Consider the following 21,072-nt stretch of genomic DNA (forward strand, 5'->3'; position numbering starts at 1 on the left):
GCCTAAAATGAGGATACTATTTTGGGTACAACTCCACACTCTATTTTTTTAAAGAATTGCCTTACAATGGATTGGTTCTGATACCATGAGATTGACTACGAGGAAATCGAACACCTGGTTCAATCATTTTCCCAATCTTCTGCCAATATTTATCATCTTATAGTCTCGAATCATTTGTTTCTTTAATGGCTTCAATATTTCAATACAAAATAGTTACTTTTACACGTAATTTTTATTGGTATTTAGATTTTACAAAAAATTGTGAAAAATTATTTTGAGGTACAAAATGAAGGGACAAATAATGAGGTACTAGTTAAGAACTCAGAAGCATCTCTTTCAAAACTCATTTACTCCCAGAGACACAAAATTCATCCATCATCTTCAGTTCGATAGACTGTTAAATATATATCAGAACTTTTTAATCTTATAATGATTTTCAGAAGACGAGCAAACGCGAATAATGAGAATAAATCCCATGTTTCCCCATTGTGAAGTACCATAACGTTTATACTTAAAACTTTTTGACATTCAATTTATTAACAAATGTGCCTAAAAATATTCAAAAAATGTAAATCGGACTTACACTTCAGAAGTTAAGTAATATGAATGCAGAAAGATTAAGGGAAAGTACTTACCTGTTATTCTTATTTATGTTGTAAGACAACTTTTTTTCTTTAAGAAAAGTTGCATTTTGTGATAATAAGACTTATATAAACAGAATATTGCTATGGGCACATTATGGAGAACTGGTCTCAATTATTAAGATAAAACAAAATTGGAATTATTTAGAATGTATTGTGCAATATATTAATGTCAGTGACATGCAACAAAATCCTGATCTGGATATTTCATGGTATCAAAAAATAGTTTACAAAATAAATTAATATTAAATTCGAGGAGAAAGCAATCTAATTTCAAAGCAAATGTATCATTCGTTGTCAACTATTCGAAATGGTATTTGCATATTCAAATGAATTGCATTGCAGTTTATTGTATACGAATAATACCACTTTATGTCGTTATATTGTTTTGTATGATTTATGAATTTAATGTGGCTTTACATTTTCTGGGAAAATGAAGATTTATCTACAAAATAATTGCGTTTTCATAGAGCATTAATATTTCAACATTTCATTTTTTCGGATATAAATAGATTACCGTATCATCAATTTGAAATCTTTTTAATAGTCAATGAAAATAAAAAAAATATATGTGAATTCCATTCTGCTACGTTTTCGGTAAAACCGTGACACCGATTTAGATGATTTAAAAGAAGTTTTATTCGTGATTCAATACACTACCTATTCAAGTGAAACTTTCCAATTTTGTTGAGCAAATTCAAAAGATTGTACTGGATTGTATTCCTGAATGACGGAATATTGAAAAAGTCGATCAAATCTTAAAAATTGACGCTTCGCTAAAAATAGTCTTTAGAAATACTAATTGAACTGGTCAACGAACAGTTAGTGTGGTTGGTAGTGTAAATTTAGAATAGATTTTTTGGTCTTCAATTAAGAAAATTGTTGATAGTAATTATTGATAATAAAAATATATAATACCTGCATTGTACACATAATTATAAATTTCAAAACATATTTAAGCAATTGAAAATAAAATGTCTCTTCTAAAATATTGGTGGAAGTCTACAAAAATCTTGAAACAATTTTTAGACTGATATTAATTCAAAATATAGGTATGAAATCTGTGGTTTAACAGTAAAATGTTGATTTATATTTTCTTATAATAAGTAACATGTTGATGAGTTATTATTATTACAATAATTCAAAATTATTAATTTTATCTTATTATTAGTAAAGTATTCAGGAAATAATTCAGTTTGATGCAATCAGTGAGCAAAAATCAATGTATACTCATTAGAGCACATTAGAGCACATCTTTCTATAAATCTAATATAGTTTTTGCGTGTTGGGTCAAATATTAATAATTAACATAGCTGAATTTTATGTAATAAAATAGTTTTATTTAAATAATATTTTTGAAGTAAAACTTCTTTAGGCGCGACTAGGGTGTAAATCCGTACAAATGCAACGGAAGTGCGTTACGGCAGATATAATAAGAGTCAAGTGCCAAAGATTTGTCATTTGCTCTCGATGATATCATTTCTATACGGGTCGATTGTGATTAGTCGTCGCGTATGTGAATAGAGATCTGTCGTTGTATACGTACCGGCGTCAAAGTTGTATGCGTACCGATATCGACAAGAAAATCAGCATAGATAAATAAACATTTTAAAGTTGCATCGTTGTACAAATGTTGATTTAATGAGATATGCCTGAATCAGAAGAATATTTTACTATGTTCCTTAATATTTTACCCTGTTCCTTAGAAATTATTTCTATATTATTCGTAGTTTCTATAAATCTTTGAAGTTATTATAATGCAAAATATTTTTTAGGCAAGACAGATATTACAGCTGTTCAAAGAACGAGATTATATCGCCAAAAAGTAAAAAAAATACAAGCAGTCAATGAATGTATGTTAATTTCAATTACGTGAAGTTCTTCAAACACAATTACATGATGAGTGATGTTGCAAAAACAATATTTGTTTAAGCTTTTTTTAACATAATCCACTATGTGAACGAATATTATAGAAATTATTAATCAGCAATTACTTCATTACTCTAATGAAGGTTCATTTCAAAATGCTAATCACAATGACAAACCGATCATGTCATATTTTAAGTATGACTTAAATTGCATTATTGTTTCTAAATATATATACAGGGCCGGTCCTGCCTTGCATGCGATGCATGCAAAAAATGCGGGCGCACGCCTTAGGGGGCGCCAAAACGTGTTTCGGAAATTAAATTTATAATATATTATTTATATAAAATTTAGAATACTTAATAAATTATAATAAACAATCCAACTTAACTAGGGATACGAAGACACAAAAATCATATTTATTTTGCAATATGATATCAGTAGAAACAATTAATCGATTAATAACTCTGCAAATTAGTAAATAACAGCTCTGTTTATTGATAAATATACTTATTCAATTTCTTCTTTGTTTTAAGTTACCGTGGAATCGAAAAAGAAATTATCTAGTGTTCGATCCCATAAGCGCAAACCTGCGAAAGATTAAATTAATTGTTGAGCATTATTGACGAAAAATTGCGAGTTCATTTAGTTGAAACGGAACTTGTTGAAAAATATAAACAAATTATAATAGGAAAAATGAAAAATCGGGAGTCAGTGCTTAGAAAATGGCATATTTATTCCGAGAAATTGAATTGTAACTTTTGTTTTTGTTGCAAATGTTTCGCATCTGATGAACTAAATTGAATGTTGAAGACATGCGTGGTTAGGGTTATGGAAATGGAACAAATATGATAAATAGAAGCAAAATTTACTTTGGAACAAAAATCTTGAGGCTTTTTTTTATATTGAGTGGTGTTCATACTCCAAATTTAATAATTTAACTATGCAGAAATAATACATATCATTATAATTAGTTATTTTTACAATATAGTTCAAGAAATGTGAAATTTATTTGCATTTTTTACTGATTTTTGAACAATACTTTTAAAATATGTTAAAAATTTAACTTTAAACAACAGACTGATATTCTGAATATGACGGGAAAGGATGAATACAATTAGGCTCTTACGATATCAATAAGGAGAAGTTTGCGACGCAGTTTTGGATATTGTAAATAATGAAAAATTAAATTAAATTAAAATTTTAGAAATCCAACATAAAATACAAGTGTTATGAGTCGCAGTTTTTTTAGCTCTCTTAGCACGATTTGCTCAATAGAATAAATCGCATAATAAATAAGTAAAATGTTTTAAAACCCAAATATTAATATTGCACATACGTTAAAAATAATTGAAAATTTAAAAATATTTGATTATAATAAACCCGTGAATTGCCTCGATTTTCTAAATAAATTTATTATCAATTTTATACGCTTTTAGATTATACCTAATTTTTTGCGTACTAAATCCAGAATAATTAAAAATTAATTTTTGAAAAATTATGTAAATATTTATATAATTTAAATGATAAATTGTTAAAACAGGTAAAATTAATGGGGGGGGGGCGCTAGAAAAAAAGTTGCATGCGGGCGCTAAGGACCCCAGGACCGGGCCTGTATATATATATATATATATATATATATATATATTTTAATGCTATTATAAAATATATAACTATATAATTTATTTTTATATAAATGTGCACAATGGTTGACACATAATAAAAATGTGCATCATGAGTGTTACCATATTACTAATAAACATAATTCAAAATTGTTATATATATTTTTTTTCATTAACTCTTTTATTTACAACTGTCCAGTATAGGACATTCAGTAAATTTAATGGATTTACAATAGTCCGCCGTAAAGGTACATTGTATACTACTTTGACTTGTTGGAAAAAACAACTCAGTAGTTATATGATGTATTTATTTTTACTTAAATGCCATCTTGTACAGTAGCAAATAAGTTTTACTTCAATCGCGTGTGAACCTTACGCGCACTCTATTTTTTGTAAAGATTTTTGTTTTTTCCATTATGATACTGAATGAAAATATTGAGAAAGGTATACTAAAATATATTTCGAAAGTACGATAAAATTATATTATAATTTATTGTCTCTATTCCAGCTATGGTCGTAAGGTTCATAACGAGGAGGTATATCGGAGAGTACGATCCCAGCCTTGAGAAAGTGTACGCTTTCCATACGGTCATGGATAACGAAATGGTGTATTTTGATATTCTGGACACAGCTGGCCAACCTCATGTAAGTGAATAATAATATGTAATAGTCCAGAACATTTTGCTTGGAGAGAAAATTACAAGAATTTTTCGTTTTGTAAGCAAATTTTTGAGGTCAACATTTTTTTTAAACGCTTGAGGGTATATTACGAATGACACTCTAGACTCAACCGTCTACATAAAGACTTAAATATAAGAACTATTAATGAAGTAATATAAGAAAGAAGTAAAAAATACCACAAAAAATTACCAAACAAATATTTAAAAAAAAATGAGTGAGGAATCTCTTACCTGAAGATTTAAAAAATGGCCATACGACACAAAATAAATAAGGAGATATCTCATTGGAGATAAACACTTTAAATGCATAAAAACTAGCATATTCTTAAGAAATAATATTAATTTGATCGGCAATAAACACATGCCAAAAAAACATTTTTTCTCTAAATTTTGACCTTACAACCTCATGTTTACTCTTCTGAGATTTTGATGAAACTCTGCATGGTGATAGAATTGATAGTCAAACCGAACAATTTAAAAATTATAGACTTATGAAAAATGATTTAATTATAAAAATTAATTGAAATTTTGAAAATTATACCGCGAAAATAGAAAAATTAATTTTCTTTTAGTTTTATAAATTCTTATAGTCTCAATAAACATAGTAGTTCATCTAGCAATGAAAATTTAGATTTTATTTTGCAATTTTATTGAGTCAAATATTGAGAATAAATAATTAAAAATAATGAGGATGGTTATAAATTAATACTTTTTGACCAAAATATGAGAGCAGTGATTTTTTCCTCATTCGATCCCATATTTTGATTTTACTTCTTAAATTTATGTTTCCGTTTATTGCTAGCATTTTCATTCATTAATCGGCTGTTTTTCTCCATATGGAAACTTGTCACTAGAAAGCTTTCATCTACATCGCAGCATTTTTTGCTATTTTTTGTCATTTTATTATTTTATACTTTGTGTCGTACAGACATTTTTTACAATATATCTTCATTATAATTTTATTGCAGTATACAATCCGTAGAGCGTTTTTTCTTTTTTTTTATAGTTATGTTACTTTGTCAAACAATTTTATATTTCTTATTATTCAATACTAAATGTAGAAACTCACGTACGTAGTTTGTTTGAGCTCACGTCTTCACCTACTTATAAGGAAATAATTTAAAATTAATATTGTCTAATATTCTACTGTTTTTTTCTAAAAGTGACAAAAGTGGTTTTGTACAAATAAATAAAAAATAAATGTGGCAAAGTTCAAACTTAGCTTATTGTGTCAATTTCCACATTATAAAATTATGTTGCCTGATATTTTAATCATTTTAAAAGAGTAGTGCTTGATCTAAATATTGTATGAAAACTAAAATAACTAACTAAATTCTGTGTACCAATTAAAATCCGGTTGTTTGTCCGGTAGTTTCTAGTGCTACAGCATTTCCATCAATAGAAACTACTATAGTTAGATTGTTTTAGTTAGTATTATTCATATAATTTTGTATTATTCATCGCAAGCGAATGTACAAAATTGAACATTTGTTGAAATGTTTGGAAATTAGATTATCTCTGTTTTTGAAGTTTTAATTAGTGAATATGGTAGTAGAATGTATGACAAAATTATTAACAATATTTGTTAAATATGGCTCGACTGATTATCAGATAAAACTAATAAACACGTGTCACCATAGACTTTTATAAAATATTGAATTGGGCAAAGGAGTATTTTTGACAAAATTGTACGTACTTTTATCACCATGAAATAATTTAGAATGACTCGAAAGTTGGATTGTAAGGAAAATGACTATATCGTATTATTATTGTACATTAGTATTTATTTCAAAATTTTAGAGCATTTGAGTTTTAGAGTTTTGAGTTTTAAGTATATTTTGATGACAACCCACCGGTTAGTCTATTTATAATTGATATTGATATTTTTTTATTATTACTTTGAAAGGTTATGCTCACTTGAGAACATATTTTGGTTCTATATGTCAACCTCATATGAAATCGATCTTAAGTTTTTGACGTATGAATATTCATAACCCTTATCAAACTCGAATTTCTAGTTAACTAATTAGGTCTACCGAATCCCACATTGCATTTTCCTATAACTTTTCAAAAGGCATCGTCTTCTCTCTGAATAAAACATCATTCATGAGACGTATTTGCGAAAGTTACGTACTTGTAACGATTCGAAACCCGATATGGAGGCGAAACCTGATACCACATAATATAAGGGTTTAAACGCATAATAGGGTGTTCCCTCACGGATGAATGGATGGACAACTTGGACAGTTAATGATAATTAGAAATGACCTAACCTTCCCTAATGTTTTTTAAATTGACCCATATCAATGACATACTTAGATGCCGATGATTAATTAGCTGATGTCAAGTGTCTACTAGTAGTGATCAAACTTCTATGAGTGGGCCCTGTAAAATTTCAGTTAAAATATATATTGAAAATTATTAATTATTTTAGTTTTGATTTTAATTTATTTGAAGTTTATGAAGATATGTTACTTAAATTTTTGGCCCCATTTGGCTCCGATTGCAAAAACTTAATGGGGTTGCCCTGTTGCTTTAAATGGCCAACCTTGTAGTTCATGATGATAATTTTATTTTTATTCAACATTCGATCATGTGCAAGTTTTATTTTTCATTAATTACTATGTTGTAAAAATTTAAAAAAATCAGAAAAAACTACATTAGTAAATTGGCTATATGACGTTTACTGTAAAGTTATAAATATTTAATTTTTATGGATAAAACTTTCAGTTTCGTCAACATTTCTTTTGCAGTTTTTTTATTATAGATAACCCATTCCTCTGATTTTTATTTAATAATTTCATTTATATAATATTTGTTGTTTTATATTAGGATTTTATTATTTTGTACGTTGTTGTTATCAATAAATACAATGAGTGGATGGAGACGCTAGTTTTAAGAAATTTCGATTTTGTATATATTAATTGGTATATAATATTAATCGTAACATTTTTTTTTCCATTGACAAAAACGATACTTTTAAATAAGTTTATAAAACTTATATTAAATAATTTTTGATAACCTTATGTTTTCCTTTCAAGTCATTCTAAATATTCTGACAATAAAATTGGAACAAAAATCAAAGTGTCGTCGCAAGTTGCTAAATCTCATTTCGTATTATGTGGATTATTTGCATATATAGGGAAGTTTTTGCACCTTGATTTAAGTGAACATGTCACTTACACCTATCATTTACATTTTTTTGTGCATCATGATCATTTTAGATACATAAAAAAATAACTGCTCAGATATGTAGTCATTTATAATTATTATTTGATTCAATTTTGCTTATGTTTTTGAGAACAAATCGATTCCTTTATTAATGGACCATTTTTTAGAAATTGCCCTTGAATAGTTTAAAAATAGTGGTTATAAAATAAGTATTTTACAAAGTTCTCTAAGAAATTGAAGTTCATTATATAGAAATATATACTATTATACTTCTGATTTGTTTTATTGTTTCAGTGGCTAAAATAAAAAATATCATTGTTTTTTATATTGTTGCAATAATATTGGAAATATATAATTATGAATTTACAATTATGCATTCGTGAATTTTAATATATTTTTTATCTATTTGCAAACAAAAAGTAATTAGGCATTTATTTATTCACATATGCTATAATCCATCCACATTAACAAGATTTAATACGAAGGATTTATATATTTTTTGCGTTTCGCATTATAACGATATATAATATTTACATAATATGAGAACAGCCAAATCGGCCAAGTAATGAAAAAATGTCAAATGGAAAACTCTTTTTATTCCTCAAAAAAATATACATTTATTTTATTCTACAATTCGTGAAATGTGTTCTATATCAAAATGTATGCGATCAATTTTTTTTCTGAATTAGGCATTCATTAAAACTCAAACTAGTGGGGTATATGGCATCGTGCTTTAAGGCAAATTGCTGGAACTTCCCGTACCGTAACGAAATGTTCGAGGAATATTGAATGTTTTCAAATAGCTTATTATAAATATTATAACATTGTCTAATATTCATAAGAGTTATATAAACTGAACTGCAAAGTTGAAATTATTTGTATATTAGAACTTTAGCCAGAATTAAAAATAAAATCTTAATTATTTTCCACAAAAATTTTTTTTTGTGAAAAAAAAGCTTAGTTCTCTCAAAAACTGCTATTTTTGCACATTTAGCCCTGTATCTGCGAAATGGCTGGGCCTGCCTTCGCCAAAAACTAATAACCACTTCTCCCAATCATTACTAATTGAATGTTTTTTAGATCATTCAAATCGGATGCATCGTTCTCTCAAAAACTCGATTTCTATTTTCTGCACTCTTTGCCCTTTATCTCCGTAACTGCTGGACCTAGCTTTACCAAAAACTAATCAGCACATCTCCCTATCAATAAGAATCAAATGTTTTTTTGAACCATTGAAATCGGTTAATCCGTCCGCCCGGAAACGTGACCAAAAATTTTATCCATACATACAGACACACATCCATTTTTTCTGAGGTTAGCCAAAATGTTCAGAAACCTTCAAAACGTCGAGAATAGCAAAAATTTTCAATTTCGATTTTTGGACGATTACTATAAATTACCCTACGAGAAGTTAATAATAATACACTAAAAATTATATTTAAAAATGCATAGAGGTGTAGAAATTTATTTGTGTATGAAGACCAGAAATTTACACAATATATATATATACATATTTGGGTAAACAAGTTCAAAGAATTGTGGGGTAGGCTGGGTACGGTTGTGCAAAAGGTACGGTAGTGATATTCCTTATAACAGCTAACTTTACTGATTTAGATATGAAATTCTAAAGAAGAAAGATGAAGTATGTTTGTTGGAACAAGTTTACATTGACATAGGTAGCCTCACAGTTTTTACATGCAATTTTATAAACAATGTTAGATGTACAATCTACACTTGTCGGTGATTTTAGTTTCGAAAATAAAATGTTGAGTCCGATCAATATTACAGAATCTCACACATTTCAACATCAAAATTTTTGAAATATTTTAACAAACACATACATACATCCGAAAAAAAATAATGTAGGGAAAGTGTAATAATATATGTAGGTGTGAATATTTATAACTTTGTTTAATATTTCTAATATTAAATCTTTCAAATCCAATAGCAATTTCTTACATTATGCATTAACTTTTCCTTGTAGTAATTTACTAGCAATACAAAGAAGTGTATATTGAATGTGGGCGTATTTAAATTCTGCATTTAAATCAGTTTCTCTACGTAGGTGTTCCGTCAGCAATTGTTCTCAGCAACAGATTATTATGTAAAACTCATCAGTTACGTTGCATTCGCAGATCATGTAAGTCCTCTTTATTGTGCAGAGCTTTTGCATTTGTTTCCACGTTAAAACTTTTGTCACAGAACACAATGTTGCTTCATTTACATTTATATTGAATTTATTTTAAAATTGTAAAACAATGAAACTGATGTAGTTTTTTCCCACTTTTCACCATTTTCAGAAAAGTTGTAATACAAAAAATATGTGAAAATATTCATATTTTATTTATATTTTTAACTTCCCGTAGGGTAAGTTATTGTAATGGGCCGAAAATCGGAATTGAAAATTTTTACATTTCTCCACGTTTTGAAGGTTTCTGAACATTTTGGCATACCTCATAAAAAATGGATGTGTGTGTGTGTGTGTATGTGTGTGTGTGTGTGTATGTATGTGTGGATACAAATTTCCAGTCACGTTTTAGGGCGCACGGATCAACCGATTTGAATGGTTCAAAAAACATTCGATTTCTATTGATAGGGAAAAGAGCTGATTAGTTTTTGGCAAAGGCAGGTCCAGCCATTTCGGAGATACGGAGTAAAGAGTGCGGAAAATAGAAATCGAATTTTTGAGAGAACGGAGTATCCGATTTTAATGATCTAAAAAACATTCAATTAGTAATGATTGGGAGAAGTGTTTATTAGTTTTTGGCAAAGGCAGGCCCAGCCTTTTCGAAGATACGGAGCTAAATATGTAAAAAATGGCAGTTTTTGAGAGAACTAAGCGTCCGATTTAAATGATTCAAAAAACTTTCTGCTTGTCTTAACAAAATAATTGATTTTGGAAAAAAAAATTTATGTTCCATTTTTTTTTTTTTGTTTTTTTTAGTTTTTTGTTGAAACAAATAATTTCAACTTTGCAATTCAGTTTATATAATTCTTATAAATATTAGACAATGTTACAATATTTATAATAATCTATTTGAAAACATTCAGTATTCCTCGAACATTTCGTTACGGTACGGGAAGTTCCAGCAATTTGCCTTAAGGCACGATGCCACCCACCCCACTAGTTAAATTTTAAATTTATTTAACTAAACTCATCTAAATTTTTCATTATAATTGTATTAAATTTTTCAATTATTCATCTTGTTCACATAACCTTTTGATAAATGGACATAAGTTATGAAATTTTGTAAAATTTAATGCGAAAAATCAATCATGAACAATATTTCCTTAGTATGTAAATTACTCTATTTGTTTTTCAATTTTAAGAATTAAGAAAATGTATAACTTACATTTTTAGAAAATAATATATAATATGATATAATGATATAATATTTATACAAGAAAGTCAATATAAAAAGTTTTGAGTTCTGAAAACTGAGTCTCGTTTTATACAAAATAATGTAAATAAAACTCGATTTCATATTTCATTTCATATATATATATATATATATATATATATATATATATATATATCAAATAGTATTAAATATGTTCTTTGAGTTGGATTTATCGCAAAATGTGTAGGTGTATCAGCAATGGTTATAAAACTAATTGAATTTCTTTATGCATAGAAATCCCAGTAAACGTTTTCGTTATTTTTTCTTATTATATAAATCTTTACTCTGAATACTATATTCAGTAGTGTTATTTAATTAAATTTTCTTATCCAATTATGTAAGGTATTTTGTGCATTTCGATAAAAGCTTTTACAAAGGAAGCATTTTGTAGTGTAGCCTTATTCTGCATTTTTACTCTGAAAATACGATTAAGAATATTGTAAACGAAAGTTTTAATTATTAATGAATCATAATTTAATTATCATATTATTTTTCTATTAGTAAACTGATTTTTTTGAGCTGAATTTAATTGTGTGGATTTAGAATGTAATGATATATGTGAAATATCTAATAGCATATGCTCATTTTCTTACGAAAGATTTGGGCATGTAGGAGGCAAAAATGTATCTTTTTCTTTTATACAGATCCTACTATTTGTATGAAAATCAACTGTTAAATTTATATATATATATATATATATATATATGTGTGTGTGTGTGTGTATTTCAATATTATGTGTAGAACAGCAAATATATTGAAAAACTCAACAAAAGACGAAGCCGAGAATTCCAGAACAGAGAAAATTCATTTCGCATGTAAAATGAATCAACAAAAGTGAGGAGCTTTTCGAAAGTTTATTGTTATTAAATTCTTATCCTTGCTATAAAAATTACTAAAAATCGACTTATTTTTTTTTAATTTAGTAGCTGAATCTGTTTAATTAGTCTAAATATTTGGAGAAAGTACATACATACTTCGAGAAAATAATTGACAATGGACAAGTTAAAGATATAATTTTCACATTTTTTTCTCGTTTGCATTAGAGTTCTATTTTTTAATTTATTTATTAGTTTAAAATTGATTATATAATTATACCATAGATACATAAAATTAAATACATTTTCGTAATTACTATCTCGTTTTGATGCTTTTTACTATTTTATCATATATATTTAAATTTGGATTCTATTTGTTAATATGATATTGATAATATAAGAAAAAGGTTCATCAAATTGTCTGAGATTATACTATACAAAAAGAATAGTTTAATAAACTATTGACAATTGAGTAACAAAGTTTTATTGGATAACAAATATATCTGGTATAACAGTCCACAATGTCGCAAAAATATAAAAAACTATTTTGAGCGTCTAAAATGACTGCAAAAAGTTGAAGACAAAAATTTTACGTGATAACCTTAATATTATGAACCTTAAGAAATATAAGGTGTTTTTCTATACATTCACCGGAGCTCTTACTAAAACATATACCGTCGTAAATAGGCTCGCATTTATATCGGTTAAGTTTTTTGCCTCTTTTGCGTATATTTTTTATTGTCTTAGGGCCTAATGTGAGCACGTCTCTGCCATATTAGGATCATTCATCATTTTATTATTCATCACGGCATATCATATCGGACGTGTCGGAAAGTGGTATGTGTTGGCAAAAAACATATTATATATGAAAGAGATTACTACGTGACTGTTGACATTTTTGGGAATTTGATTGGAAGGGAATTTTACTAGACTTTTTGTTCTCAACCAAGCAGTAAAAAATATTTAAATAATTATAATTAAGGATATGAAGCTAGAGTTAGTACTTGGTGCATGATAAGGGTAGGAGTAAGCAGTAATTTTACTATTAATCTCAATAATTTGTGGTATTTCATATGTTGGAATTTGAAAGCATTTTGCTAGCGATACATTACGCCGATTTAGGAGTATTAGCAATTAATACTCCACAAACTAATTACAGAACTTTTCCAGCTTTGACCTACTATTTTGACCAAGTTGCAGATAGTCCCAACAATTTCTGCTATATTAATTATTGATAGAAAACTTTGTTCTCTGATTGCAAAGGTCAAATCATTATCGTTAGTAAGTGGTCATTAGCAGATTTTTATGATAACAGATATATAAATATGAAATATATGTCCGAATATACGAATTCGAAGCATATGTCAAAGGCTAAATCGTAAAAACAAGATCTGTTATTAGTAGTATAATTGTTTTCATTGCGTTTTTTTTGCATAGATTTATTGCCGATCAAAATAATATAATTTTTTAAGACAATATGCTGAGTGTAGATGTTCATTGTGCATGAAAAAAAAATGTTTATGAAATTATTGAAATATTATATTTAATTTATTATAAAAGTATATTCATCCCACAAACTCATACATTCGTAATGATAAATCCAACATTAGAACATGTTGTAAAAAATATAAAATAACATACATTTAATTATTTCAGGAATACTTATTAGTCTATTTTTGTTATTATAAATAAACAGTCAAATACAAAAAATGTATATAATATAGTATTAAAAATAATCGATAAATGGATTATTTTGTTGTAAATTCAAACAGTATTAGATATTGATTACTAGTTCTGATTAATATTATTGAAAATAATTATCATGATTGATATCCAATATTTGGTCAATAAATATAAAATTTCAATAGCAATGTTACTACTATAATAAGGTGATAATGAATATCTTATAAATAATGATAATAACATAAGTATGATTATGATTTGCGCTATGTTATAATATACACACTGCATTACTTTATATTATAAAAATTCATAATTTGAACTAGTAAAAATGGATTCACAGATAGAATACTTCAGAGAATTATCTTATAAAATATTTACGTTTAACTGTAAGTTTTAAAAATTTAAGTATTTGGCATTTATCTTTAACTTGTCAATTTTTTAAATAATCGAAGTAAATAAAATTCAAACAATATTGAATTAAAATTTTCGATAATCTTAACTAATTTAATTTAATTTTAAAACACTTATTTCTACGTGATAAATAAATTTCAAACTATTACTTTCATTGTTTGTACCGAGATTTAAAATGCAACGCAATAAATCTCAAATAAAGGTTCTGCTAGACTTTTATCACTCAAGAGACAAGAAAATAAAAAATACCTAACGAGAAAATCTCGAACACATTTAGCAATATTGCTTTTCTTGCGAGAAATCTTTAACACGGGTTCGAAGGATGTAGAAGGATTCATATTATCCTTTCTTCTATACCCTTTTATATCGCTTTTCTTAACATCTGACTTATTTCGTGTTTCGATCAAATAAAATACGTATTTGAATGGCATTTTTTGCCAATAATGGCCTATATATGAATATATTTACTCATATATGTGTATATATATTTGTTATGTATAGTATTATAAAGGTATGTAAATTGTGGATATAGAGAAATATTTTTGCTTTGATGTATTTCTATTGTTTTGTCTGAATATCAAAAAAAACTTTAAAGCGTCTGAGAGCATTGACCCGGTAAATTATTTCTACGTTGTTGTGATAAAATGATATATAGTTTTTAGCCTTTTTGTGCTTTTTTAACCTTTTATGCAATCAATTGATCAGCAAGTCATTGTAAAGAAATGGAATTGGTTTTTTTTTTATAGACATCCTTCGAATCAAATGAAAACAAACTTGAAACAGTTATATTATGAATAATATAGACTGATAGACAATAAGAGATATTTAAAAATATTAATTTAATACAATGCGTGTACAATGTTGAAAAACAATTAAAAAATGAAAATAAAGTTTATATCAATATTAGCATTATCAAATGGAAATACATCGATTCAATTATCCATTTCAAACTACAAAATTTAACTGTATTCAAAAAGATTTTGATTGTCATACGGCTTTATTTCTTTTCTGTAGATTATTTTTAGATTTATTTTATTTACGAATTAGTATAAATGCCGTGGGTTGATATCTGATTATTATCGATAAAGATACTCTAACAATTGACTTATAAATAGCGAGATTTGCATGGTAAACAAGCATAATAATTTTATAAAAATAAAAGGGGCAGGTTAAATCTGCTTTATTTAACATAAGTAAATTCAAGCTATTTATGAATGGGCTTAGTTATATACGATTGTATTGAAAATGATCAGAAAATTACAAATGTTAGCTATTTATCAAAGATTTCAGTACCATAATTAAACTAACTTGTTTTTATTTATATTTAAAAGTTTGGAATTGAAATGGTTAAAGTATAATAGTATTTTTGCAACCTGAGATTTCTTATTGCTCTAACTAGTCATTAACATTTTCACATTTTTTTATTATTATGTAGTTCTATTTATAAATATGTCTACAACCTTTTTTTATTTCAGGAAAACGAATGTCTGACTCTCGAGGCGAATATTCGTTGGGCCGAAGCTTTTATATTAATGTACAGTGTGACAGACAAATGTTCCTTCGATGAATGTAATCGACTGAAATTTTTGATAAACTACAACAAACGGCGTAGGCGACTTGTATCTTCGAATTCCAATAAAGTAAGTATAAATAACATTTTTATAAACTTATATAAATCAGACAAATAGAATGAAAAAGAATGATAGAAAACATACTAAAGATCTACTTATATTTCTGACAACTTTTGCTGTTCACTTCAGTAATAATTAGTAATGATAATTGTAATCATTACTAATTATTATGAATGATAAAACTCATACCATTTTCTACTTTTTTGTATCGTCGCAAACATATAGATTTGAATATATGTTATGTTCATGCCTAAAAAAGTATTTAAACTGTAACAGGTTTTGTTAGTATCTCTAAAACCTCGAATTTACATAAAGCCTGTGATCGAGCTTTTTGCGAGCTTTTGTACAAGATCGCTCCACCGTATTTTTGTTCTATACATATGTATGTATATAAATCCAGCGAAGAAAATAATATCTAAAATACCTATGTTATTTTTTTTATTTTATTTTATTTTATATGAAAGTAATAGTATATTATTCTTACTTTTGTGGAATATTTTCTTGAAACAAATTAAGGAAACTGTCAACACTTTGAGCGAGAGTTAGCCTTAATTTGATAGTAAATAATTCATGACTGTTTTTTACCATTTGTTCTCCGACTTAATGAGAATTTTTTCGACGACGACACTAAAATACTAATAACATATACATGGATAAATTTAATTTAAATTTCTATATCAGTTATATATATATATATATATATATATTTATATTCACTTTTTCTATGGTACTCAAAGAAGCCCTGAAACTTTTGAAATGCAAAGATAAATAAAAACTATATTTGCTCTTTAATTTAAAAATCTCTCTTGCAAGAAATTTTAAACTATGTTATTTATTTATTACTTACAAAGCTCTTCTTTTTTACTAAATATTGTAGTTTTGCCTGAATATAATACATTATAACATAATAGGTTAAGAGTAATATAGTTGCCATGAATATATTAAGTTTTCGAAATGTGATCAGATATTGCTTTGTGATCTCTGGAGTATTATGTTCCTGAACCCTGAAGTTTCCAAATTGTGTATGACTTGTGTTATGATTTAGAGCAATATATGCAATAAAGCCTCAAGTGTACATAAAGGGCAAAATATATTATATGCTTCTATCTTTCCTTGTAATCATACTATCGATTTCCTCAACAAGTTTAGCTTTCGATTTTGTAAAAAGCATTTGCGGTATCTAATTAATCTCAACACTCTGCACTAATGTCACCAAAGTCATTAATTAAATGAAAATAATTTATTTCAAAATGTCAGAAAAACGCAAGTTTCAATAAATCATTAGATAATAAGAGTTCTTACAATTTATGCGTTCAATTAAAAAAAGTAATTTAGCAAGTCTCAAATGCGAAGGAAAATTAAAAAGAAATTGCTTAACAAAAACCTTCAAAGGGATTAACGACGCTGATAAAGTGAGTGCAATTACGTATACTCAAGACGTGATCATATCATTTAATTTGAAACGGTTTTTGATGAATTTTAAATGTGATAATTTAATACCACTCATGTGTAATTCAATATTTATGATATAGGTTCTGAAAAAGAAGATGTTTTTATATAAAATTTGCATTTCTATTTATTATTTCTCTAGACATACGCTATGGACAAAAGTTTCTTAAATTGCAAAAAAATCTGCAGGAATCAAATTCACGGTTTGTTTGTTTCTATCCACTCATATTAACCAGATATTAATATAACAATAGTTTAAAATGCGAACGTGACATAAACTGGCTCTGGTACGAAATTAAGCAATGATTTATGAGATATTCAATCAATCGTTATCCAAACACAATTTGTTTGACTAGTAGTTATGAATAATGAGCAAAAATTGAAATATAACAGTCTTTTGAATTATTTTAGAACTCTTTACCTTTACGTACACCATTTCGTATTGGGATAGGTATAATATATATTCATATATGTTATGTACTACTAGTTACTACTTTGACTATTATTTTACAATATTCTCATATCTAATATATAAAATTGTTTTCTACGAGTGTATGATTTGATACTTCTCCTAAACGGTTATTCGGATTTTGATAATTCTTTTTAGAGTTTGTCAAAGAAAATTTCTAAGATTTATTGAGCAATAAAACTAAAGTAATATTGTAGAAATAAATGACAAAAAATATTAAAAATCAATTATCATTGTTTGACATTAAAAACATTTGAACTGTCATCCGTTAGAATAAGTATATGTTTGGTAGATAAAATTATATAATTCAGTTTAATAAATAACGCAATAAGTCCGAAAATGCATATACATTATTTTTTTAAACTAAGCTTGTCGCATTTTAGTTTACTTTACTAAATTATTTAACAATACAAAAAAATATTTTTACGTACTAACAAATGATTTAGAATTTTGTTTCATGTGTCAAAAATTCATTTGTTTGGCATTGGATATGGAATATTTAGCAAGTTGATCATAGATTGAAGAGTGCTAAAATGAACTAGATTTTACAGATTAATTCATCTAAGATTTGAACATAAACAATAATGTTTATTAAATTATTAGTAAAAAAATGTACTTTAAAAATTATAATTGCCAAAAAGCAATTGCAAATATATCGTACGAGATTATGAAAATTATAGACTAAATTATTGAAGCAATTATGTTGTGTGGTGAAATCAAGTGTGATATTGTTTTTTTACTGCATATACTATTTTATTTCTGAATTTCTTATTCTGTTTATGCTAAAACTATAAATGAATTACAGAAGCAGGACTTAAATAAGATATTAAAAAGCATAGGACAGGATAATGAAAACTTTGGAATTTTTGAATTGTAGACGTGGGTACAGGACAACGTCTGTCGGTTCATCTAGTATATATATATATACATATATATATAGATATATATATATATATATACATATAGTTGCATAAAATCGTTTTCACTGTATTTTATTTTGTAGAAAGTCTGTTGAGTACTTAGTGTGTAATGTTAAGAATGTACTGCATTTCTATTCTCAGAATGTGCTAGAGAGGGTTCGAATTAAGATGTTCCATGTACTGCTGGCACTAAACATAAAATTTGAACTTTTATATGAGAAACACAGTCCAGATAATATTACTAATGTTCCACATGCCATCTACCACTTATTACTTATTCGACTACGCATCATAATTTGATAGGTATAGTTGTATTATATATATTAATATCCAAGATGTATAAAATCATTATTTTTAGTGTTATGTTCAAGTAATGGTTAATGAGGATGAAAAATACCAAATATCTGAAACAACTTATTAAAAATATAGAAATTTTGCGTTTCATAGACAATAATATTTGATTAACCATAATAATCAATTTATTCATTTGTAGGTATTGTGTATTCTCAAAACAAATGTTTGCAATTGTGTATCTCATCCAGTGTTTATTATTAAATCCTCATTTGTCGTGATTGTCCTTTGGCTCGCACGTGTCGTAGGTTTCAGTATTAATTTGAAATATCCTTCATTGTTGTGAACAACTGCAGACTGGCTTATTGAACTATTGCAATATATTCCGAATGTTGTGCGTATTCCGAATGGACACGTGCGCTATACTGGGTCAAAACAGTATCAATCCAAAAAGGACTGACCGATTTCCATTAATACACCAAAGTAATTAACTTGACAATCATATATTGGAACATTTCATGAATTTAAATTATGAAGAGGAAGTATTGACTTGTAGTAGGTGGCAACTGGATCTGGACTATACTTCTAATATGGAAGTTTCAAATATATATATGAAAAGAGCGAATGCAATGTCTGAATTAATTTGTTCTCTAGCCAATACCATTAGACAACTCAAGATTTTAACAAAGTGTTTCTGAGAAGCAAAATGCAATGCTCCCATAACGTTACACATATTTTATATAGATTAGAATCCAATTAAAACGATCTTATCAACTTATGTATATATATATATATATATATATATATATATATATATTTATATATATTCATACATAGTGTTCTAGAACCCCACGTCAATCAGAAACGTGGTGATAGTAATGACCCTAACTGTCCTGGAAAAATAGGAAAAAAATCACGTTTTTTACTCGAAATTTTTCATGATGAATATATCTAATATTTAACCATTTTACAACCCTACATTGATGCTTTAACTTTTGTTGGAACTTGACAAAATACTTTAGTGAAAAAATTTAAAGGCGATCATATTAAAGTCGAAAAATTTTGAAAATTTAAGTATGACAAAAGTCTTAAATCTTAAAAACTTTGGGCAATAGCGTCATTATTTTTAACTGTAATACTAGTAATTCTGTTTATGCTGATAAAGTAATAAAAATTAATCACAATAATCGAATAATGGTCACACTTTTACTGAAGCGACAGGGTGCATTCGAAATCTCATAATTTCCAAACAACGTGATATTTGTTTCATTTTTTATTCAGAGTAGTTACAGTCAAAACCCTTTAGTCAATATATATATATATATATATATATATATATTTATATTTATTTATTTATATATATTAGGGTGGTCCTTAATATGGACATTTTCGAATTTTCTTGCTCCCAAGGGTTCAAATGGTTTCAAAGTGATAAAATTAATATTGTCTTTTAGATAGAGCGCAATTCAATCAAAGTTTTGTAAGGAAATAGCATGAAAAAATTTTCAAAAATTTTGCAGAGCGCCGAACTTTCAATAAAAAATGACACGAATTTTCACTTTTAATTTATTTGTCGCTAAGTTATATATAAAAAATTTGTTTTTTAAATTTCAAAATTTTTTCATACGAAGTTTTATTGAATTGCGCACTATCTAAAAGTTAATATTACGAGCTAAAATTGTCAGAGAATTGTTTTTTAACAATTTGGAACCATTTGAGCCCTTGGGAGCAAGAAAATTCAAAAATGTCCATATTAAGAACCACCCTATATATATATATATATATATATATATATATATATATTTACAGCCTTAATTCGATTTACATTTGATACTTGTCTAAATGACGAACGTAAAGGTCAACGTCCTAATTTTATTATGATTTCTACTATATACTTTTTTATTATACAATGTAGAGAATCTATTATACGAGTATATATTGTTTTCAATAAATATATTCTCGCCTTAAGCTCCTAAGCGAAAATTTATATCATAACTGTATACCGTGCACACATAGTACATA

The 21,072-nt window shown here is 26.8% G+C and overlaps 1 protein-coding gene across 1 annotated transcript in view; it reads left to right on the top strand.

Moving 5' to 3' along the window:
* LOC113372321 (ras-related and estrogen-regulated growth inhibitor) overlaps positions 1-21,072 on the top strand; it is a 52,996-nt gene that overhangs the window by 22,170 nt on the left and 9,754 nt on the right. The window contains exons 3-4 of the mRNA XM_026612643.1: positions 4,638-4,774; positions 15,766-15,930. Coding sequence (XP_026468428.1) covers positions 4,638-4,774; positions 15,766-15,930 — 302 coding nt within the window. The remainder of the gene's footprint in view (positions 1-4,637; positions 4,775-15,765; positions 15,931-21,072) is intronic.

Source organism: Ctenocephalides felis, unplaced genomic scaffold (genome assembly GCF_003426905.1).
Source record: "Ctenocephalides felis isolate EL2017-DRISC unplaced genomic scaffold, ASM342690v1 CF-g0.4_SCAFFOLD_01604, whole genome shotgun sequence".
Classification (NCBI taxonomy): Eukaryota; Metazoa; Arthropoda; class Insecta; order Siphonaptera; family Pulicidae; genus Ctenocephalides; species Ctenocephalides felis.